At 52.6% G+C, this 23,300-nt stretch overlaps 1 protein-coding gene across 1 annotated transcript in view; it reads right to left on the bottom strand.

Moving 5' to 3' along the window:
• PFKP (phosphofructokinase, platelet) overlaps positions 1 to 23,300 on the bottom strand; it is a 68,979-nt gene that overhangs the window by 12,537 nt on the left and 33,142 nt on the right. The window contains exons 4-16 of the mRNA XM_073018677.1: positions 21,991 to 22,180; positions 19,986 to 20,151; positions 18,771 to 18,815; positions 18,429 to 18,537; positions 17,072 to 17,167; positions 15,623 to 15,715; positions 14,932 to 15,057; positions 12,561 to 12,625; positions 11,660 to 11,729; positions 11,329 to 11,475; positions 7,391 to 7,461; positions 5,351 to 5,438; positions 4,161 to 4,313 (exon numbers count right to left, since the gene is read on the bottom strand). Of these exons, the coding sequence (XP_072874778.1) occupies positions 4,161 to 4,313; positions 5,351 to 5,438; positions 7,391 to 7,461; positions 11,329 to 11,475; positions 11,660 to 11,729; positions 12,561 to 12,625; positions 14,932 to 15,057; positions 15,623 to 15,715; positions 17,072 to 17,167; positions 18,429 to 18,537; positions 18,771 to 18,815; positions 19,986 to 20,151; positions 21,991 to 22,180 (1,419 nt within the window). The remainder of the gene's footprint in view (positions 1 to 4,160; positions 4,314 to 5,350; positions 5,439 to 7,390; positions 7,462 to 11,328; positions 11,476 to 11,659; positions 11,730 to 12,560; positions 12,626 to 14,931; positions 15,058 to 15,622; positions 15,716 to 17,071; positions 17,168 to 18,428; positions 18,538 to 18,770; positions 18,816 to 19,985; positions 20,152 to 21,990; positions 22,181 to 23,300) is intronic.

Here is a 23,300-nt window from a genome sequence, read left to right as displayed (position 1 = left end):
GCAGCCCTGGTGCAACCCAAAGCATCCCAAGGCCAGGAGTCCGTGTGGGCCGAGGGCTTCGGACAGTGGGTGGAGATCTGTGGCAGGTGAGTTCACAGCGTGGCGGGTAGGAGGGTAAGGTGGGTGGGTCAGTGCTGGGCGACCACGAGGTGAGCTGTGAGCAGGGTCCCCCGCGCCCCATGGCACAGCCTCCACGTCCACCCAGACCCAGCACATGCCCAGCTCTTGGGCTGCTCTGTACAGGCTCTGCCTTGCAGGCTCTGGCCATGGCAGTTTTTGCAGGACTTCAATCCAAATGCCAGCCTGCTTCCCAGCCAGAAACACTCATCTGGGGACACTCGCTGGCCTGGTGCCGAGGATGTGGCCCCGTCAGCACCACCACATGGGGGGCTCCTTATGCTTTTCAGACAGGTGATGTCACTCCTTTACTGTGGAATACCCCAGCTCAGGACTGACCAAGACTGGCTGGACCAAGACTGGCTGCAGAGAGCTGGCTGCTTCTCCAAGAAGCCCTCACTGGAAGCCAGAGGGTGTGGGTGACCTGGGGCCAGGAGGGGCCTGAGGCACACAAGAGGGCAGGTGGGGTTCTCGGCTCCTTAACCCCACATTGAAATCTGTGGGAATGGCCACATTGCTGCAAATCCTCTCTCCCCTCTTTCCTATCGCTCTTCTTTTCCTTCCTTCAGTCTCCCAAAAAGGAGAGGGAAGCTTCAAGACAGGGGGTGACCCTGCCCAGAAAAGCATAAAACTCTCAAGACCAAACACAGCCAGGCCCCTGGGTCCGTGATGGGGCCACTATGACAAGGATACTCACAAGGCTGTGGTCACCGCCACCTTCGCGACACCTGACAGCAGCGTGGCACCCACCTACTGTGTTTCTGATGTGACCTGATCAAGCTTACAGGACAGAGTAATACACCAGCCAGCGCTAAGGAATGAAAGGAGTCCAAACGAAACTCCCTGCAGCCATATCCTGAGAATGTGTAACACCTGCTCTGAGGTATTTCATTCATTCCGTTCTGCCCGGAAGACCCACTTGCCAGCACAGCATAGATTCTGAGGGGCTGTGGCGTCAGCTAAGCATCAATGCTGGCAAGAAGGAAATCACGAGTGAGGATGAGGACCCACGCGTCCAAAGAAGATGACAATTTCACCACATCAGATCTGCCCAGGGCTTCTGAAGCACAACACGGCCACGTCCTGAGCCAGACTCCTACTATGGAGCCCGCCCTGTGCTTGGAGGAACTTTCCGCAGCGTCCCTTGTCTCCAGCCCCAGGTGCTGGGAGCATCCCTTCTCCCAGTTCTAACCAGAAACCTCCCTGGACGGTGCAAACATCCCCTGGGGCACAATCACCCCATGAGAATCACCAAATTGACTGAACAACTGGAGCCATCCACAGACCTCAAACATAAATGCTGCCCAGGGTCACAGAGGGTGTGGCCGGACAGGGAAGAGACGCTCACTCCCACATGTCCTCCGCCTCCGACGGCCTCAGGACAGTGACTGGAGTGACCCGGAGCCATCCACATCAAGTCGCCTCACGCCCTCATTTCCTGAGCTCACCACCAGCTCCTGTTCTACGGCCAGACCAGCCCAGTTCAGACCCAAATCCAAACCTTCTCAGGATTCAGGCTGTTTGGCCATCAGTAAACAGGGCTCTGGAGAAAACAGCTGCCACGTTCACATCTCGGTCCCTCTCCCTTCAGAGGTCCACGGAGGGATCCTCGGCAGCTTTCCCGTCCCTGCCCCGGCTCCCGAGCAGCTGCAGCATTCGCCAGGGTGACCTCGATCAGCAGGTGTCACTCACCCATCACGAGACTAGAACCACAGCACTCCCAAGACAGCCTCATTCCTCAGAGCTCGGGATCAGAAGGGCAATGAGGACATACACATACACTTACCAAGGTGGCTGTGCCTGGCCAATGGGCGGCTCGACTAACTACACGCTCCAGTTCTTTCTCTATTATAATCGGTTAACTTAAGGCCCGGCACGGTGGCTCATCCCTGTAACCCCCGTGCTTTGAGAGGCCAAGACAGAGGGACTGCTTGAGCCCAGAAGTTTGAGACCAGCCTGGGCAACACAGGGAGACCTCGTCTCTGTAGAAATACAAAAAATTAGCCGCGCACGGTGGCATGCACGTGTAGTCCCAGCTACTCAGGAGGCTGAGGTGGGAGGATCGCCAAAGCCTGGGAGGTCGAGGCTGCAGCGAATTGTGATTGCACCACTGCACTCCAGCCTGGGAAACAGAGTGAGGCCCTGTCTCCAAAAAAAAAAAAAAGAGAAAAAGAAAACGAAATTGTTTAACCTAGCTTTGAGAAACTTGAATGAATGAAAAAGTGAATTTAAAACAATTGCATAATAAATCACCAGTCCCTCCAAGGGAAGTCAAAGCGGGTGAACGGATCACTTGTGCGGTGTTTGCCTCACGTATTTTGGTTTTCAAATTTTGCCCCTACACATTTGTTACATATTTACAATCTGAAAAAACAAAAAAACAAGTTATTTATAGCAGAGGACACTGGCATTAAAAAGATAGACTTTCTTCATGCCTGAAAGTGTGCATCACATACCACAAGGATCTATACTTTGTGTGGAAACTTCAAAATAAAAAAAGGCACAGGGAGATCAACACCAGCTTTGTTCCACATCTTCAGATGCTCAACTAACTGCAGTGACTGCTCTCAAATTCCCCACCCATTCCCTCTGGGCAAGTTCCAATAGGTAACAATTAGGGAAAAAAGAAGCTTCAATCCCTCCCATCACACACCCAACTTTCACAGACCCAAAAGTCCAGCTGAAGCCGGTGAAAGAGCAGCGAAAGCCATGCTGGAATCCCCTCTGTGAAACAGACACTCATGTTCACGTTCCCAGCGCGAAGGTCACCTCAGAGCCGGGCCGGCCCCGCAGCAGCAAAGCCGTGACGCCCGTCACCAGAATTACAGAAGCAACGTCCAGGTCAGAGATTAGTGACTGCCAAAAATAAGGTGAAAGTTGCCCCCAAAGCCAGTGAACACGGGAAAACCTGGGCAGGTTTCCTTCGCAAAGAAACTGAAGAAAGTTTAAGATGCTCAGAAAAGCAAGAAAGGAGTGCTAAGCGTTACTTACCATATGAGCTGTATGTTAAAAGCTTGTTTTTTTATTTACCAGTGCTAGAAATAAGTTTCATGCCAAGGGTTTATAAAAGAAAAAAAAAAACTTTGAAAAATATTCATGAGAACTAAGTCACACAAGAAAAATTAAAACTTGAGAATTACTGAAAAATTTTAGACATCAACTTTTAAAAAAATGAAATGCTTCCTGCATTAGGTACGGATCTGCAGACTCCCATGTGAATCACCAAGTGTGACACACAAACATGGGGATAGGCGTGTATGTCTTTTAGCTGGGAATGGCGACACGTGCCTGTGGTCCCAGGTACTTGGGAGGCTGAGGTGGGAGGATCACCTGAGCCCAGGAGGTCGAGGCTGCAGTGAGCCGAGATCACACCACTTCACTCAAGCCTGGGTGACAGAGTAAGACCTTGTCTCACAAAGAAAAAAAAAACACAAAAAACAGAAGAATATATTTCTATATTTTATTATTGTCTCTTGGCAAAAAAACTAAACTAGCCTCAATGTTGCCTTAGATGTAATTTAACATTCTCAGTTTACAAAGGGGAAAATGAGGTCAACAGCCAAGACCAAAGAGATAACAAATGCAATGGTGCGTTCAGGGCAATGACTAAAATTATAAAATATTCAGTTCAATTTCTACCCCCAGCATCAAGGCAGGGGTTCGTCATAATGGGTATTGGAAGCTCAAAGAAAATTTAGGCTCAGCATTTAAAAAAAAAAAAAAAAAAGCGGATTTTAATGCTGGTGCAATCACAGGAGACTGCGGCCCAGCCCTCCTCAGCACTGCAGGTATTCCCAGGGTCTTGGCCACGCTATGTCCCCGCCAGTGGCCACACAGAAGAAGAAGCAGTAAAACTTTTTGGGAGTGAGATCAAAAATGTTCAGAGTCTAAAAACATACTTTCTAGGGGGAAAAAAAGAACGAGAAGCTCTCATTCAGGGTATTTGTAAAAGGCTGTTTCTAGCACACTGGTAGATAAAAAGGGCCGGGGCCCTCAGGTTAGCGTCAGCCGGCGCCCGCCTGGCGGGGCGCACACGGACTTACGTCGGTGATAGTGTTCAGGGCTGTGTCTGCCCCAATGCTGAAATCGGAACCCGGCACATTGTTGGACACAGTAGCGGGAACCATGACCATGGGCACACAGAACTCCTCGTGCTTCTCCCGGGCGGCTGACAGCTCCAGGAGTCCCAGGTAGGCCTGTCAGACAAGCGTGGGAGTTGTGGGGGGAGAGGGAAGCAGGGAGGAGGGGGTCTCGCTGGGAGAGCCTCAGGGAGAGCCACCTCCACCACAGCACACAGGGAGCACAGTAGGGCGTCACGAAACCACTACGAGACCAACACAAAGTCGCGTTAAGACCACAGACAAGAATACAAGGATCAGCAGGTTCTAAGCACAAAGGGTGCAGGACAAGATCAGTGAGAAGACTAAACCCCTCATGGGTAAGAGTCTCATTTCTGAGGTTCTTACTTTGTTTTTATTTTTTTCTTTTTGAGACAGAGTCTCGCTTTGTCACCCAGGCTGGAGTGCAGTGGCGCAATCTTGGCTGACTGCACCTCTGCCTCCCGGGTTCAAGCGATTCTCCTGCCTCGGCCTCCTGGGTAGCTGGGACTACAGGCACCTGCCACCATGCCCGACTAATTTTTGTATTTTTAGTTGAGACAGGGTTTCACCATGTTGGTCAGGCTGGTCTTGAACTCCTGACCTCAGGTGGTCTGCCTGCTTCGGCCTCCCAAAGTGCTGGGATTACAGGCATGAGCCACTGCGCCCGGCTGGTTCTTACTTTTTCTAAAAGTAAATGGAAAGGTTACCATGGGACTAATCTTCACTGAATAGAAAAATATTAGGGTCTATAGTCCAAAATGTGATTTTAAACAAAATTCTAGGTATAACTACCTTACTCTCTAAGTAGCCACTGGACGCTGGACTCAAGAGAGAGAATGACTTCCACAAACCTGAAATACATCAAGAGCTCGCTGAATAGATGAGTCCCAGTTAAGGAGTCAAGCTTTTGCTTCTTGGTTAAGTTACTGTATTGGGAACTGGGTCACTCGTAGGCCATGTCTTACCAACTGCTATTCTGCCGTTCTACAATTCTCCAGTGGCAGCTGGGTCTGGGAACCTATCATCTCGGATCGTGGCCAGTAGCCAACAAGTAGCTTAATGTTTAGCCAACACAGGGCGCGGCTCACACCTGCAAGACTGGCAAGCAGGCGAAGAGAGAAACCGAAACGTACCTCAAACCCGCCGATGATCAGTAGCGCGTTGATGCTGTGCGCACGCATCTGCGTGGCGATCTCCTCCAGGTACTTTCCCGGGAGAACGCTGAAAACAGCCAAATGGAGAATGACGTCAGACACCCGGAGCTCCAGGCAGACCGCAGGACATCACGCCGGGAACCCGAGAAACCACGCTGGTCCCCACCCGGCCTCCCTCCCTAGTCTGTGGTTTTAAGGAGCGGTAAACGTTTGCCATTTCACGCAGGCCACTGTGGCTGGCAGAGGCAGAACGATCAGGAATCTCATCTCGAAACAGTGTTTTCATGAGAAAACGGAATAAAGCATTTCAGCTGATACCTTGACCTAAAAAGAACTCTGCTGCCCCATTAGAAAAAATAAAAATAAAAACTTATAATTATTAACAATAATTCTTTTTCTTTTTTTTTTTTTGAGACGGAGTCTCGCCCTGTCACCAGGCTGGAGTGCAGTGGTGCAATCTCGGCTCACTGTAACCTCTGCCTCCGGGGTTCCCGCCATTCTCCTGCCTCAGCCTCCCAAGTAGCTGGGACTACAGGCGCCCACCACCACGACTGGCTAATTTTTTGTATTTTTAGTAGAGACAGAGTTTCACCGTGTTGGCCAGGATGGTCTCGATCTCTTGATCTGGTGATCCACCCTCCTCAACCTCCCAAAATGCTGGGATGACAGGCGTGAGCCACCGTGCCCAGCCCGATAATTGTTTAAATGGAAATTTCCAGTTTCCAAATAACTTACATATGCATTATCCACTATTGATCTCATTTAAAATCCCATCTACTCATACTTGCTCTCCCTCCCCCGTGCTATCACCAATGGCACATGACAGGGCTAGTGCAACACCAGACTCTGTCCCCCCTGGATCCCATCCCAAACCCACCCAAAGGTTTCATGTTGATGGGAAGAAGTGAAGTACTTGTACTCTTAGTAGATTTATAAGGCAAAAATGTTCAGGCCTGGCCATCAGAGCAGACAAATGGATGCAGCTAATTGCAAAATAACCCTGGCCCCTAAGGTGAGGTTTCTTAAGCCTCTTCAGGACAAGCCCAGAACAGCCAGTGAGTCCTCTCTACATCCTCGAGGGCAACGCCCTGGCCAGCTTATCAAGCACCTGCGCCCGGGGAGTCGGTGGCCAGTCCTCAGCCCCAGGACGCACACCGAGGGATGCATCTGCCTCTACCTAGAGCTTTAACGTTGGGGGCGCCAACACACAGAGCTCATGAGAACAGCCAGGAGGCAGCTGCAGAGCTAACCCAGCTCTGAGGCTTCCCAGCAGTGGCTGGGAGTAACAGGCTCCTGGCTGTAAAGCAAAGCAAACGGTGCAGCTAACTCCCTTGGAACTATAAGCCGGAATTATGTGGAATCCATCATTTATTATATTTCCCAAAAACCACCTTCCTTCCACATGAAATCGTGATCTGCAGTGATGACAGATATTAACATTCACACCCCTGACATGATCAAAGGTGAGAAGAACTCAGGCTTCATCTGCATTTGAAAATCCCATCGTCCCCAGCGATGCAGGGACGCAAGACTTACTGTAGGTCCGAAAAAGAGATTTTTAGACTAGAATTCCTTGGGTCCTTTCTTTGGCTGTGGAAATCTGAGCCTCGAGTCACAGCTGCTCAGGGCTACTGTTCCCACCAATGCTACCTGCTATCTAGGCTGCTTTAGGGTTTGCTTAGAGTGCTGCCTCCACAGCTCCGTGACACCACTCATCTTTATGACCTCCAAGTGGAGGCTTTAGGCTTGCCAGATGGCTCTTCAAATGAATGGAAATATGAATTAGAGGAAGGCATTCACAAGTTACCTCCGCATCTCTTTTACGCCCTGGGATGCATCCCCAGCTCCCTGGAACACAGGCAGTTCCACCGGAGGGAGGCCGGTAACTGCCTGCACCCCTCCCTTAGGGATGCCTTTACAGGAATTGCAAGTGGCATCGGCACCTAGCAATTCTCTTCCAGAACACGGCTCTTCCTTCTTCCTTAAAAGCAGGTCATAGAGTTGAGATTTGGAAGTTACCGTTTTGTCCCAAGAATGGAGCCTCCTTGGCCGGTCCAGCCCCCGACATCTGTCCAGCCGATTTCTTTGATCTAATGTGCAAACACAGAATGAAACAGCTAAAGTGAACAATGAAAGGCAAGTTAGAAAGTACTAAAAACAGCTTTCTGTGCTTTTTCAACAGGCTGCATTCCGGTAAAGATTTGAGAGGCAAGGCTGGGCGCGGTGGCTCATGTTTGTAATCCCAGCACTTTGGGAGGCCGAGGTGGGCGGATCACGAGGTCAGGAGATGAGACCATCCTGGCCAACACGAAGAAACCCCGTCTCTACTAAAAATACAAAAAATTAGCCAGGTGAGGTGGCGGGCGCCTGTAGTCCCAGCTACTCAGGAGGCTGAGGCAGGAGAATGGTGCAAACTGGGGAGGCAGAGCTTGCAGTGAGCTGAGATCACGCCACTGCACTCAAGCCTGGACAACAGAGCAAGGCTCCGTCTCAAAAAAAAAAAAAAAAAAAAAAAAAAAAAGATTCGAAAGGCGTGTGAGACAGCATTTATCGCGATGCCTGGATGAATCAAGGCGAGAAACAGAAGAGCAGAGGGGCTGCATTCTCCCTGCCTTTCAGGGCTTCTGCATCTTACCCCCAGCCACGTGTGAGATACACCAGCTCCCAATATCCCACCACCAGCAATTAAAAGAAAAGTAACATGATGGTTTCTGAATTGGTAAAAGATTAAGGGAAAATTTCTTTTCTTACAAACCAGGGAGAAGAAAAGGAAAACAGATTACTAAGCAATCTAATGTAATCACAGAAAGAGGATGCGACTGCGAGGACGGCACGGCCGCGGGAGGAGAACCTGTGGGGCTCGGACCCCAGCTCCGAAGCTTCCGGTCACGAGATTCTGGGTAAGTTCATGGATTTGGTGGACGCACTGCTATGCTGCAGTGAGATCTCCAGGTAAATTACATTAGAAAAAAGATCATTCTATATCAAAAGGTAAATATTGTACAGGGTGTGTGTGTGTGTGTGTATATATATATTTGACAGAACCATATAAATCAGGCTTTTTTTCACATAAATCAGTTTTGAAGGCAATATTTCTTTAAATAAAGCAAATACCAGTTTTAGGCCAATTAATCTTTACAAGTCTGAACAAGAAAGACAGGGAAAGCAAGATCCACCCAGGACACAACGGTTCCTCATCCGGTTCCTGCAGCTGAGATGCAGGTGGATGGGCCAACATGGAAAGGCGGCCAGCGGTGGTGGAAGGTGGATTATCCGTGTTCCCGGGGATGCCACTGGGCATCTCCCCCCCAACTGTCTGCCACTCCTCAGTCTCCTGGGCTGGGGTCTCCTCTTCCCACCCCACTCTTAACAATGGCGCCCTGAGGACTCAGTCCCAGACCTCCTCTCTCTCCTACCTGCACTCAGGCCCTCAGGGAAGCTCTGTGAGTTGTGCCTTTAACTACCATGGAGACGCTGAAGCCTCCCAAACCCACATGCTGAGCCCACCCCTCCTGAAGACGCCGGACACAGCGGCTTACTGCACATTTTTGGCCGCGGGGGACACACCTTCACCCGGCATCCCCAGTCCTGTCCTCGGCCGCGGGACACACCTTCACCCCGGCGTCCCCAGTCCTGTCCTCGGCCGCGGGACACACCTTCACCCCGGCGTCCCCGGTCCTGTCCTCGGCCGCGGGACACACCTTCACCCCGGCGTCCCCGGTCCTGTCCTCGGCCGCGGGACACACCTTCACCCCGGCGTCCCCGGTCCTGTCCTCGGCCGCGGGACACACCTTCACCCCGGCGTCCCCGGTCCTGTCCTCGGCCGCGGGACACACCTTCACCCCGGCGTCCCCGGTCCTGTCCTCGGCCGCGGGACACACCTTCACCCCGGCGTCCCCGGTCCTGTCCTCGGCCGCGGGACACACCTTCACCCCGGCGTCCCCGGTCCTGTCCTCGGCCGCGGGACACACCTTCACCGCGGCCTCATGAGTCTCCACTCCATCCTTCCTGTAAGCAGTGTGTCTCAGGGCTTCCCGTCCTCTTAAGTTGCAACTCTACCCCTTCCATGTGCTCAGGCCAGGAATGGAGTGCTTCTTGCCTCCTCTGTTTATGCCTGCGTGTACTTAGCCAGCAAATCCCACGTGTCCTCCGTGCCCTCAATATCTCCAGACCCTTGGAGGTTCCTTGCCATCTGCACAGTAGCCAGTCTGGACCCACTGTCTCTTGCTAGGTGACTGCAAAGCCCCAGCTGGAAGCCCTGGCTCCTGCCTCTGCCTCGATGAACACCAGAGAGTCCCTTTGGAAAGCTCTCGGTGTGGGCCAGTCCCCGCTCAGGACCCCAAATCTCACATAACATAAAAGCCAACCTCCTCAGGCTGCCCACAAACAAGCCAGCCCTGCCCCTGCAGTTCCCTTCCCCACTGCCCTGCGCGGGCTCGGAGCCCACAAACAAGCCGGCCCTGCCCCTGCAGTTCCCTTCCCCACTGCCCTGCGCGGGCTCAGAGCCCACAAACAAGCCGGCCCTGCCCCTGCAGTTCCCTTCCCCACTGCCCTGCGCGGGATCGGAGCCCACAAACAAGCCGGCCCTGCCCCTGCAGTTCCCTTCCCCACTGCCCTGCGCGGGCTCAGAGCCCACAAACAAGCCGGCCCTGCCCCTGCAGGTCCCTTCCCCACTGCCCTGCGCGGGCTCGGAGCCTCTGCCCCTGTGAGCATCAGCTCCAGAGCATCCTTTCCCTCCACCTGGGATGAGTGTCCCTCGAGGGTCCCAAGAGCCGCCTGCTCATCCTCTGACCTGCAGCCTGGGAGCACCTTCCCCAGCGTGGCTGTCTGGGGGAACTCCAGCAGGCCCTCCTCGGCGTGCCTCTGAGCACTGCTCACTGTCCACAGAGCAGGGGGTCCTCCGTCACTGTCCCCTCTCCGCGTCTAAAATGCAGTCTCCACGGAACCAGAGTCGTGCCTGCTGTGCTCACTCATTTAATTCCTCAGCATAAGAACTCCACAAAGGCCGGGCGGGGTGGCTCACGCCTGTAATCCCAGCACTTTGGGAGGCTGAGGTGGGTGGGTCACCTGAGGTCAGGAGGTCGAGACCAGCCTGGCCAACATAATGAAACCCCATCTCTACTGAAAATATAAAAATGAGCTGGGCGTGGTGGCGCGTGTCTGTAATTTTGGCTACTCAGGAGGCTGAGGCAGGAGAATCGCTCGAACCCGGGAGGCGGAGGTTGCAGTGAGCCGAGATCACGCCATTGCACTCCAGCCTGGGCAACAGAGCGAGACCTCATCTCAAAAAAAAAAAAAAAAATTTCACAAAGCAGGTATTTGTTGGCTAATCAGATAAACAAAGAGCCACCAGTTCAGCCCCCAGTCAGGAGCTCAGAATCCTGTTTCCAGCCCTCCCTTGTGCACCCGGCCCAGTTGGCATCCCTGTGCCTCAGTTTTCTTGTAAGGAAAATGGGGATAACATCTTAGATTCAGTGTGAGGCTTAAATGGGTGAACACACGTAAATCCCGCAGAACAAGTGGGTACAGCACACGTCCAGAGGTGTTCCCCATGCTCACTAAGGTTTGTATTTCAGTGGGTGCTTGTGCACACCAGACCCCACCTACTTTCCCTCCAGTGCCCGGTTTAAACCAACCGCAGCCTCCGAGACGACGCCACCTTCCTTCTCACCTAATGTCAGGGCCATCAGACCCCAGAGGCACTGCCATCCCCCAGCACCTTTTCAGAAAATTCAAAAGCACATCACACCCTGGGCTCCATTTGAGGGCCCGAAACCTACCTTAGGGGGAGATTTCACTCCAGAAGCAATGCCTTAAATAAGTAGTCACTCAGTCACGATGTCACAAGATCCTGGACTGAGGCGTGAAAAGGTGTGAGGGCCGTGGAGGGGGCCCCCCCATTCCACTGTGCTCGGAGCCAGGGTGTCTGCCCGCCTATGGCGTCCTGGGTGACTCACCTGGCCCTTGGCGAAGCCATCAAAGCCATCGTAGATGGCGAGCATCCTGTGGCCGTCGGCAATGCCCACGCGCACAGCTGAGCGCACGGCCGCGTTCATCCCGGCCGCGGGCGCCCCCACGTTGATGACAGCCACGTTGCAATTGGTCTGCAAAACAGAAGGCGGGCAAGCACTGGGTCACGGGCACATGCGAGCTCCATTTGCTGCATGCTGTGGCAGTGGCCCATGCTGAGCCAGGCCTGAAAACCGGTGGCCTCATTCAGCGAGGCAGAGGCCATGAGGGGAGGCCCGCAGGAGAGGTCGGGGGCATCGCAGGAAGCCGGCCACCAACCTTTGGGATCTGATCATCCGGCAGCTTGATGGCGAGTCGCTTGTAGGTGTTCAGGTTGCCCGCAAAGCTCCTAAAGGAAGAGGGTGTTGTTGGATCAGAGTTGGGAACACCACACACAACTTGGGGCTCATGCAGAGAAAAGCGGCTTGTCTGCCAGCACTCAATGTGTCTGCCAACTATCTGGGCAGGAGGAGGAGGCCCCAGGATTCCACGCGAATTGCAGAGCCCTTACTGCAACCCGCGGTGCTGTCCGTGTCTGGAGGAAATGGACTGAGAGAAAAGGGTATGCTTCTACACTTCCTAACTTTCTCTTGCAAAACGAGGGCCACAGCCGGGTGTGGTGGCTCAAGCCTGTAATCCCAGCACTTTGGGAGGCTGAGGCGCGTGAATCATTTGAGGTCAGGAGTTCGAGACCAGCCTGGCCAACATGGTGAAACCCCGTCTGTACTAAAAATACAAAAATTAGCTGGACATGGTGGCACGCGCCAGTAGTCCCAGCTCCTTGGAAGGCCGAGGCACGAGAATTTCTTGAACGTGGGAGGCAGAGGTTGCAGGGGGCTGAGATGGCACCACTGCACTCTAGCCTGGGTGACAGAAGCAGACTCCGTTGTTTTGTTTTGTTTTGTTTTTAAAAGGCCACAAGTCACCTTGTGCCTTAATTTCATTAGCTCCTAAACCACCACCACCTTGCCAAAAAGGACTAATGGCAACTTTAGAAAATGATTTCTCTCTAACCAGTCACCAGGGCCTGCTACTGCAAAAGGGTTGCTGTGAGTCCTGCCTGACTTTCTGAGTTTTCAGACTGACATGGAATAAGCACAACCCCTAAGCACATTTGCAGTGGCCAGGCCCGAGGGGTGTGTGTTCCCGACAGAGCGGAGCTTTCTCCAAAGCGCCTCACCTCCCTCGGAGCCGAACCGCATCTTGAAATCTCCTCTCGTCCATCGCCTTCTGCACATCCTGAGTCTTTTAAAACAATGATGAAAAGAAGAAAGAATGTGTCAGAACTTGGTGCACCATGGATGGGGTGGGTGGAGGCTGGCTCGGTCCTTCCCACCAGCCCTCTCCAGTCTGACCCAGGCCGCCGGCAGCCCCAGGGTTCATGGTCTAGACGACCGGCCACCAAGTATAACCTAATGCTGGTTGGCAGCCAGCCCCTCACTGCCCGGCTGTGAGGTCAGAGCCCTGGGGTCTGCTTAGCTCAGGAGGCTTCTGAGGAAAAGAGGAGGTGTCACCTGCTGTTTGTGGACACAACATTGTGAAGATTTAACCCAAGAGAACAAAGCCGGAGGAAATGAAATATCTCAGGCATGGTTCTAAGGAATTCTCAATTTGATGATGGTGGGGAAACACAAAACAAAACACACTAGCTCACTGGGGGATGCGGGACGGGAGTGAGGTCACAGCAGGCGGGGGAGCAGAGGGGCCCTTTCTCGCTCTAAACTTCAATTTCCTCCTCTGTAAGATGAGAAAAATACTCCTCCTTCCAGCAATCTCTAAGGTTATTCAAACATGTCAGACCCTCAGGAAGACGCCTGACAAACAGCAGGTGCACAGGTGCACAGTAGTGGCTCCCTCCGCTTTAACAACAAAGCCACACAAGGGTGGTTTCAAGGTCAGGGCAAGTGACACCTACCGTGATCGTCTCTAGACAAGCAGAGACACGAGACACAGGCTCAAAATACATGTACTGCATGTCGTTCAGTGCTCTGAGCCTTTTAAGCCTACTGCCTCTCACATGCACACAGGCACACACTAATATGCAGACACACACTACCTCGAACTCATACCAACATGCACACATATGCATAGAAACAAACCTGCACACACAGACATGCAGACACACGCTACCTCTCACATACACACACATGCATATAAACATGCACGCACACACAGACATGCAGACACAATACCTCACATACATACGCATATAAACATACATGCCCACAGGGTAACATGCAGACACACTCACTCACACTCAAACATGCATACCCATGCATATAAACATACAAACACAAACTACCTCACACACTCACAAACACACACATATGCATAAACCCGCATGTACATGCATATACAGAGACACACACACACAGACACAAGCCTTCACACACACAGACACAAATACTATTTTCTCCCTTGGGCTTTTGGAAATTATGTTTCCAAGGTGACTTTCAACAAGTCCCTGACTTGATTGCTTCATGACTTCTTTGTGTGTGTTAAGAGGCATTTACCTCAGGGTCACTGGAAAGACCCAACAAAACAGGAGTCACGAATGAACTCTGAAAAATAACAGCCAGGCGCAGTGGCTCATGCCTGTAATCCCAGCACTTTGGGAGGCCGAGGTGGGCAGATCATGAGGTCAGGAGATCGAGACCATCCTGGCTAACGCGGTGAAACCCCGTCTCTACTAAACATACAAAAAAAAAAAAAAAATTAGCCGGGCTTGGTGGCGGGCACCTGTAGTCCCAGCTACTCGGGAGGCTGAGGCAGGAGAATGACATGAACCCGGGAGGCGGAGCTTGCAGTGAGCCAAGATAGCACACTCCAGCCTGAGCAACAGAACGAGACTCCATGTCTAAATAAATAAATAAATAATAAAATAAAATAAAATAAACTTCGAATGCAGCTAACTTCACAGTCACCTCCACTACTGAACAATGCCTGGAAAGCCGGAACTGCTTTTCCCTTTGTTCATTTGCAGGCGGCAGCTCCCTGGCCCGAGAAGGATGGGTGCATCTTCGGGTGACCAGAGTCATCCCTGTGTCCCATCACAGACCTGAATGTCCTTGGGGATAGGAGGACAGGAAGTGGCTGAAACTGGAGAAGTTTGGGAAGGTCCCACCTTCCCCTACAAAATACTGCCCAGCAGATCTCTCTTATGCCCGCCTCCCTGCCACTCTGTCCACAGATCTCTCTTGCGACCACCCCCCTGTACTGTCCTTCTGCAGCGCCGGGTGCACTGGGGCCACCTGGAACCTCTTTGACAGTTGGGATCCCAACATTCTAGACCCATCTCAGGGGAGGCTACAACTACGTGCCACAAGGACAGACGGTAACTTAGAAAACCAGAGTGAAGACGGCGCAGGTTCTGCAGGTGTGGGTGAGAACACAAGCCTGCTCCCTCCCCATGGGCAGCTCACCCCCTTCTCAGAAAGGCCGTGTAACCCAGCGTGCACCGACGAGACACCCAGGTGCCCAGGCCGGCCCGACAAGCAGCGTCTGTCCCCAGCCGCCCCCGCCCCGCCTTTGGCCATGGGCTGCCCACTCACCATCTGCACGCACTCCATCAGTGGCAGGCGCACGGCGTGGTTCCCGTTCAGTGACACGACGCAAGCTGGGGTGTCCGGGGTGGCCTCTAGCAAGGCGATGACCGCCTCCACCCCCATGCGGCTGGCCTGGAAACCAGGTCCATGTGGGTCAGGGGCAGCTCCCCGCCCTGCCCCGTCCCTGTCAGCTCCTGCTATCTTTCCGTGACCCCCAATGATCTCAGTCAGGTGCTCACAGCCCTCCCCACTTGCAGCCCAACTCTTCAGAGCAAAGCGATTTCCACTCCTTTAGAACCGGCAAGATGGGAACAGAGGGGAGGTCAGGGCCAGATGGAGAGCAGGAGTGTTAAGAGCTGAGTTTGTACTTGGGATTCCTGCTGCCCCGAGTCAGTTTCCAGAAACCCACACAAGGAACACAGCCTTTCTGCCCTGCGGTTGTGTCTTCTGGGGTCCACGTCATCCCAACAGCAGGCACTGCCTTCCCACGCTAGGGAGCTCTCCCCGCCTCTGAATGGCTGTAGGCCTAGAGACTGGTCTGCACCAAAGGTCTCAAGGATCGTTAAGACGAGGGCCGGGCCGCTGGCATCTCTGGGGGAGCATCCTGCCAGCCTCTGTGGCCGGCTGGTGCCTGCGCCTCTCCAGAAACGCTTCCTCCTAGAGATCTTGTGAAGATGCCCAACCCTGCCATCCTCACCAAGATCCTGTCGAATGCCGAAGGGGTCCCTCCTCTCTGCACGTGCCCGAGGATGGTCACACGTGTGTCGTAGCCCAGCTGCGTGACGACGAGCTGCAAGGAAACGTCTCATTAGGACGCGGAACCGTGATGCGGACCCAGCAGCCCAGATCTGGAAGCAGGTACTGGGCACTGAAAAAGGTTTTTCGTTCTTTCTTCAGATCTAAATGGGAAGAGGTATTTCTAAATTTTGTTTCCTAGCAGAATATTTAGTATATATAACAGGCAGCTGAAACTCGGTTTTAAAAATAATACTTTTGTTACCCAACAAAATCTTGGCTCGCACCTAGAAAATGAATGCAAGTCACATGTTCGTTGCTTTAACAACAACAACAAAAAGTTTCAGTAGCTTGCATTTAAACTATTACTTATATTTTACAAAAATGTAAACATCTTCCTTTAACCAGCTTAAATTTGTTTAGCTGTGATTTGACAGCAGAACCCAGTCCAATCAAGGCACTCCCCTCGCCCCACCCCACAGGCACGCTGGCCCGGTGACCTGGAGAGGCCACTGACTGTCTCTGGAACTCAGCTTACTCCTCTGTAAGAACAGTGGGGCTGGGCTACGTGAATTTCATGGTTCCTTCTTGGTCCATTGTCCTGTAATTTAATTATAATTAAGTAGGAAATAAAACCTTTGCCTCGACTTTATGGATTACCACTTATAAATACTGGCAGCTGTCTTTCCCCGGTGTCTCTCACCGTTTTCATATCCAGAGACATGTTTTGCTCCTTCACTGACCATAACAAAGCACAATAAAGAACACGACTTACAAAGGCAGGTGGCGATGCCTTCTGCCCTGCGGCTGCTAGAGCCAGAGCCCGCCCCAGCCCCGCCTACAGCAGGAGCCCAGCCCATGGCATCAGAGTCCTCTCCAGATGGGCGGGCACTGAGCAAGCCCCAGGGCATGAAGCCTGCCAGAGCCCGTCCCCTGGCAGGGCCACGAGGACACAGCAGCTTTCTTTGTGAGTAAGAATGTGCTCAGCTGATGCTCTGGGTTACGGGAGGGCACAGGGAATGGCAAGGCGCTGCCTTTTCCCACTGCGGCAAACAGAAGCCCAGGTCAGCTGCCAAGTGTTCAGTCCTCATTCTCACAGCAGCTCACGTTTAAGAGCCAGAACACTCTAATCCAAAGAACACGTGTGACCACTCGAGCTGACCTCTATGTCTGCTGGGGAGTCCCGGAACCTCTAGGGGCTCGGTAAGAGGGGACGCAAGCGGAACGGGCCCCCAGGAGCGGCAGCTGCGTGTTTCCCAGGCCGTCCAACTTCTGAGTCATGATGAAAATGTTTTAAATATCAAGGATAAAAAGTTAATAATTCAGTGTTCTAAACCAAGCCTGCCCATGATGCTAACCTCCCTGCTTCCAGGCACAAACCAAGCGAAAGGGAACAGCCGCACGCACTCACCTCTTTGATTTTCTCAGAGGTAATGGGTTTATTTTGGGTATCAATTGCTCCTTCAGCCACAATAATAATATTCAGTCTTTTTTTCCGGGCACGGTTCTGCAGACACAGAAAATTAAAGCTCTCAAATTCCTAATCCCATTCTTAGCAACAACTGCAACAAAACCACAGAAATCTGTCTCGGACTGAACTAGCCTCTTTCTGGGCAGGAATCTTTGCCCAGCTTCCTAAGAGCTGCTTCCCAATGACATCAGAAGGTGGTGAAAGGTGCTCTGGATGACAGCAGGGAGGGATGGGGTGAGAGGAGGGGCAGGAGTGAGGTGAGGGGCAGGAGTGAGGTGAGGGGCAGGGGTGAGGTGAGGGGCAGGGGTGAGGTGAGGGGCAGGGGTGAAAGGACAGGGGTGAAGAGGCAGGGGTAAGGAGAGGGGTAGGGGTGAGGTGAGGGGCAGGGGTGAAAGGGCAGGGGTGAAGGGGCAGGACAGCTGTGGCTCACTGGAAGAGAGCTCTTTGGGACTGGGAGCTCATATCACCACCACAGACAGAAATGTGGCCCCCAGCCAGCCCTCGGTGGAGGGCGCTGGTGTGACTGACAGGGGTTCCCAAGGGGAAGGACACAGAGATGGACTCCCCACAGGCGCCTCGTGCACTCATGCTTTCTGCTTTCCTCCAGAGTTTCCTGCCACCTCCCTGTAAACCACTCCTCCCTGGCCCCTCCCAGGGGAGGCCCCGAAGCCTGGCCACTGGGATGAAGTTTTGTTGCGCACAGGCTCCAGCAGCAGAGAGGCGGGACAGAAAACACAGTGTGAGCGAATACAGGGCCCACACAGTGGGTTCTGGTGGCCACAGTTGCACCTGAAAGGCCTTGCACTGCTGGGCCGCCATGGCTGCTGTTCCCATTGTCCTTCCTATGCTCACAGCGGTCACGTGAGCCTAAAGAGGTCATGAAAGGAACACGGCGACCACTCCACGATGTGGATTAACTCATCCTCAATGGATTCGCTTTCTATAAAGCCCCGAATTAAAGACCCGCCCGTAGAAAATGGTAGTGGTGGCTGTGTGGAGCCTGGAGCCAACAGTGCCTGAAGTCCACCTGCCAGAGTCAGGCACACAGGGGGCATTCTAACCAGGCTCACTCTGTCTCAGACTCAGGTCTTAAATGAGACCTCTTCTGCCTTGAGTCTCAGCCTTCATAGAGGAAAACATGCCCCACGCTCACAGTCCATAGAGTGAAATACAAAGTGTGACAAACTGGAGACAGAGAAATATTTTCACTTGCTTACAATGCCGTCCCACTTGGGATCCTGATTAAAGCAATGCAGCCAGCATCGCCCGCTATCGACGGCCACAGGATCCACATTACCTCCGAGAGTTTGACACACATCTGCTCCTCCCAGCCTTCCTCTGGCGGAGACTCCGGAAGGAATACCCAGTCTGCACCACAGGCCAAGGCACTCACCAGGGCCAGGTACCTATGTGGACAAGGCAACAGCATCAACACCCCAGAAGGATCCTTCCCATGAGGGTACCCCAGGCACCCCACTCAGTGACAGATGGGCAGATCTAATGCCAGGTATGAAGCGGGGCACCAGCCCCTCCAGGACTCTCCACGGGAGCACTCAGGATGTGGGGTGCAGCCTCGGGGAGATGACGCTAAGGGTCCCCAACCCGAACTGCAGGCACTGGACCCACTGCAGGTACATACCCACAGTGTCGTCCCATCACCTCCAGAACGAAGGTCCTCTGGTGGCTGGAAGAAAAACAGAGGGAGCCCCAAACACAGCTCAGAAAGCAGAGAAACACAGGGAGCACCCACTCACCCACTCAGCCCTGGACACAGCTCAGAAAGCAGAGAGAAGGGGCTTTGACAGCCGAGTTAGCCAGGAGGCCCGCAAGGACCTAGGCTTCAAAAATGGTTCATTTGCTACTAAGGCAAACGCTATGCAGTAGCCTTCCAGACTCCTGGGAGGAAAATGACTTGAGCCACCTCTGCGCTCTCCAGTTGCACATTTGACACCTCGCCTGCCTGTGCCCAGGACACACTCACACTCCCAAGCCCTGTGCTGGGCTCCTTCCCAGATACCTTCTCTATTGGGCACAGTCGGTGGCTGCTGTTGAGAGCCACGGCTGGATCTCTCCCAGGGAAACAAGTGCGTGCCAGTGTCACTAAGTGGTTAACGCCCAGAGACTAGGTCTTCCCAGGGAATGGAAAAATCCAACTGCTCCGAGCAGCCTTCCAACTTAGTGATTTTCCACCAACTGTGGGGTTCACGCCCACGCAGTGAGAATGTCCAGTGAGGCGTCACTGGGAACAGGACACACAGAGGACTGGGAAGTGCCACACCGGGGACTGGATTCAGCACTCTCTCAGTCTCAAGCACCTCGTCCTTAAAGGGGAGACCCTTATTCTATTTACCATTTCACATGGTTTTCATGCAAATTGCTTTAGAAATTGTAGGGTGCCCCAGAGTCATTAGTGATAATCCGCCGAGTCTAGAGCACCTCAGATCAAATGCTGTGGCCCCACCACACTTTGTGAATCCATAGGTTACACAGGGCAGGACATCGCTGGCCACATCTCTAATGAGTGGTGTGGAAAATCCATACCACAGTTTACTTCTTGCCACTCCTTCCGGAGATGTTTGGATAGGACATTCAGAAAATTATTATTTTGTTTCTTCCTTTCAAATTCTAATCAACAGCTTTCTTTTATCATCATGTTAAAAACAAGGAACGTTTTAAAATTAAAAATGGAAAGCAGACTAGAGAACAATTTTCTGGCAATAGTTCCTAAAAGTCAAGTTACGAGCCAGCACCAGGACACCCAATCTGCAGAATGTTCTAGAGACCGTGGTAACATCTGAGCTGGGCACACATCGGGCCCCACGTGGCCTCCCGCCGGTTCCTCTGAGTGCTTTACCTCTGGGCCGTGGTCATGATGGCGTCAATGACCTCGATGATCCTATGCAGGGCGGAGTCAGTGCCGATGGTCATGTCGGTGCCGCAGAAATCATTGTCAATGGAGCCCACCATGCCCACCACGTTGAGGTACGCGTACTTCTGCACGGCCTCCTTATCGATCTGGCCTGCGTGGGGAGCAAACAGCAACACAACCACCATAAACAAACACTCTAAACTCTTTGATTTGTTACTGGTATCATTTATGTATTATCATTTTTTTGAGACAGGGTCTCACTCTGTTGACCAGGCTGGAGTGCAGTGGCACCATCATAGCTCGCTGCAGCCTTGAACTCCTGGGCTCAGGCGATCCTCCTGCCTCAGTCTCCTGAGAAGTTAGAACTATGCCTGGCTGATTTCTTAATTTTTTGGTAGAGCCAGACTCTTATGTTGCCCAGGCTGGTCTTAAATTCCTGGGCTCAAGAGACTGTCCTGCCTTGGCCTCCCAAAGGGCTGGGATTATAGGTGTGAGCCACTGCCCGGGTCAATTCTTTATTTCCTCAGAACTCAATGCAACCGGATTCTGCATAGTTAAGGAAAGAGAAGCCAGACAAAGCTGGCAGCAGTTACACACAATGGGCGCTGTCACCTGGCACTTAGACAAGAGCAGTGGATTCGAAAAATAAAAGAAAGGATCCACATTTGCAATTGGTAAACAAAAATCTCAGTATGTCCTGGCAACAGCTTCCGAGAATGACACGGCTTTGGACACGGCTATGTTACAATTACGGAATTGAGAATCTAAGACACTAGGCCATCTTCACACTGATTTCTCACGCATCTGTGGGAAGCTGGATCGTGGGCGGGCATCTACCTCGCACTCAGGACAGACCTCGGCTGCGCAGCTCTGCATAAAAGGAGTCGGAACCATCGAAGGGCCGGGGCAAGCTTAGGCCCGGACTCGTCGCCGCCGTCCTGCTCTGTACACTCAGTGGGCTGTGCCAGACCAGGATGACGTGGACAAGCAAGAACTGTGAGGCCTGGCTGCTTCCAGCGGGCAGCGTTCTCCGTCCCCTACAAGGATGTTCACAAGCCTGGAGACAGTTGCTTTGCCTCAAAAGCCGCCTCTCATCAAGTTGCTATTAAACAATATGCTTCCCTGGTCATATTTAATATTGCATTGAAATTACATAACAACTGCTTCAAGGGAGAAAAACTACACTTTGGGAGGCCGAGGTGGGTGGATGACCTGTGGTCAGGAGTTCGAGACCAGCCTGGCCAACACGATGGAACCCCGTCTCTACCAAAAATACAAAAAAAAGTTAGCCAGGTGTGGTGGTGCATGTCTGTGATCCTGGCAACTCAGGAGGAAGAGAAAGAGGTAGGAGAATCGCTTGAACCCAGAAGGCAGAGGCTGCAGTGAACCAAAATTGCATCACTGCACTCCAGCCTGGGCAAGGGAGACAGACTCCGTCTCCAAACAAGCAAACCAAAAAACCTACATACACACAGGACTCTCAGAAACGCTTTCCTAAGTAGTGTCAAAGGTGGTACCGGATGATGTATTGGCAGAAATGTATCTAAATAAATAAAGTCTTGTGAGAACTTCAGTTCTAAGGGACCCCAGCGAGCTGGAGAGATACAGTGTGAGGGCTGAAAGGCAGACGCTGGTGTCCCAGGCTGCTGGGGACCTGGCCCACCCCACAGCTGAGTGGCTGTTTGATTCCTCATCTGTAAATGGGATGATCTAAAAACTGGCTTGGATGGCTGTCCTGAGGATTCCATAAAACTATCTGTGTCAAAGGTCAAAGGGTGCCTGGCACATGGTAAGGTTAAATTACTAGCATTCTTATGATTGCTGCTGTTGTGTTTTGAGATCATAAAAAGTCCTGAGATGGTGACCTGAAGATCTGTGAGAACAGGTGCTTCTGCTGCAGTGAAGAGGGAAACATGTCCATTCCAAAGCTCTGAAACAGTACAAAAACCCGCAGGACACGGGAGCAGGCGTCCACTCGGCGTCCACTCACCATTCCTGGCCAGCTCCTCCAGCAGCCCGCTCCACTCCTTCCGGAAGAGGTTGGCCCCGGTGAGGCTCCCGTCCCCGCCGATCACACACAGGTTGGTGATGCCGCGCTGCAGCAGGTTGCAGGCGGCCTTCAGGCGGCCTTCCCGCGTGCGGAAGGCCTGGCACCGCGCACTGCCAATGATCGTCCCGCCCTGGGAAAGATGACACCAGCTTACTCATCTCCTCACAGCATGACAGAAAGCCAGGTGGATGGCACACACAGGCTGACTATAAACAGGGGGTGCTGGAATTTACGTTTTTCTCATTTTCATCTTATCTGTAACTAGCTATGAAAGACTATGATTTTCCTGTTTTTAGTCCCAGACCAGCATTCCACAAAGACAGGCGCATCACACCAGGAGGAGCCAGGGAGGGGAGGAGCCAGACACACAGCAGCCATCAGTTAAATACATGGAGCAGGAACCAGCCTGTGGGGTCACAGCAGCCGCCCCAGCACCGGCCAGTGAGTTCAACCAGATGCACGAGGAACCAAAGACGAACCCACTGACCACCAAGCACACCGGCCAGGACAAGGGAAGTGGCGTGACCAGTGGCCAGGCTCTCCCTACAGTCTCCCCTTACAGCACCTACAGGTAAAACCAGCAGGAACCTGGGGCCAAGGGGATTTTTTTTGCACCACATACCCGCTGCCCCTTTTAAAGAGCTACATGTTCAGGAACTTAAATTATTTCATCCAGACTTCCAGGGGACATAGACCATGATTCATCACACTTGGTTTTCCAAAAACTAAGAATTGATGGGATTGACAAATGCAGGATTCATTTAAATAAAATCATGAATGCACCAACAAACTCCAATCCAGACTGGATCCCTAAACGCACGCTGACTTCATCAAGCAAGGTGCTCATAAGCGCAGCAGGGGTTGTCTCCACGCTGGAGGCAAGGGCCCTCCCTGACTTCGGTCTGCAGGCAGCTCCCAGGAAACCCCTGCATTGATGTGACTGCCTGTTTCTTTTTTTTTTTTTTTCTTGAGACAGAGTCTCACTCTGTCGCCCAGGCTGGAGTGCAGTGGTGCAATCTTGGCTCACTGCAAGCTCCACTCCTGGGTTCATGCCATTCTCCTGCCTCGGCTTCCCTAGTAGCTGGGATTACAGGCACCCGCCAGCACGCCTGGCTTTTTTTTTTTTTTTTTTTTTTTTTTTTTTTGTATTTTTAGTAGAGATGCAGTTTCACCATGTTAGCCAGGGTGGTCTCCATCTCCTGACCTCGTGATACGCCCACCTCGGCCTCCCAAAGTGCTGGGATTACAGG

This window comes from Chlorocebus sabaeus, chromosome 9 (genome assembly GCF_047675955.1).
Source record: "Chlorocebus sabaeus isolate Y175 chromosome 9, mChlSab1.0.hap1, whole genome shotgun sequence".
NCBI lineage: Eukaryota > Metazoa > Chordata > Mammalia > Primates > Cercopithecidae > Chlorocebus > Chlorocebus sabaeus.
This window is presented reverse-complemented; position numbering and strand designations above follow the sequence as displayed.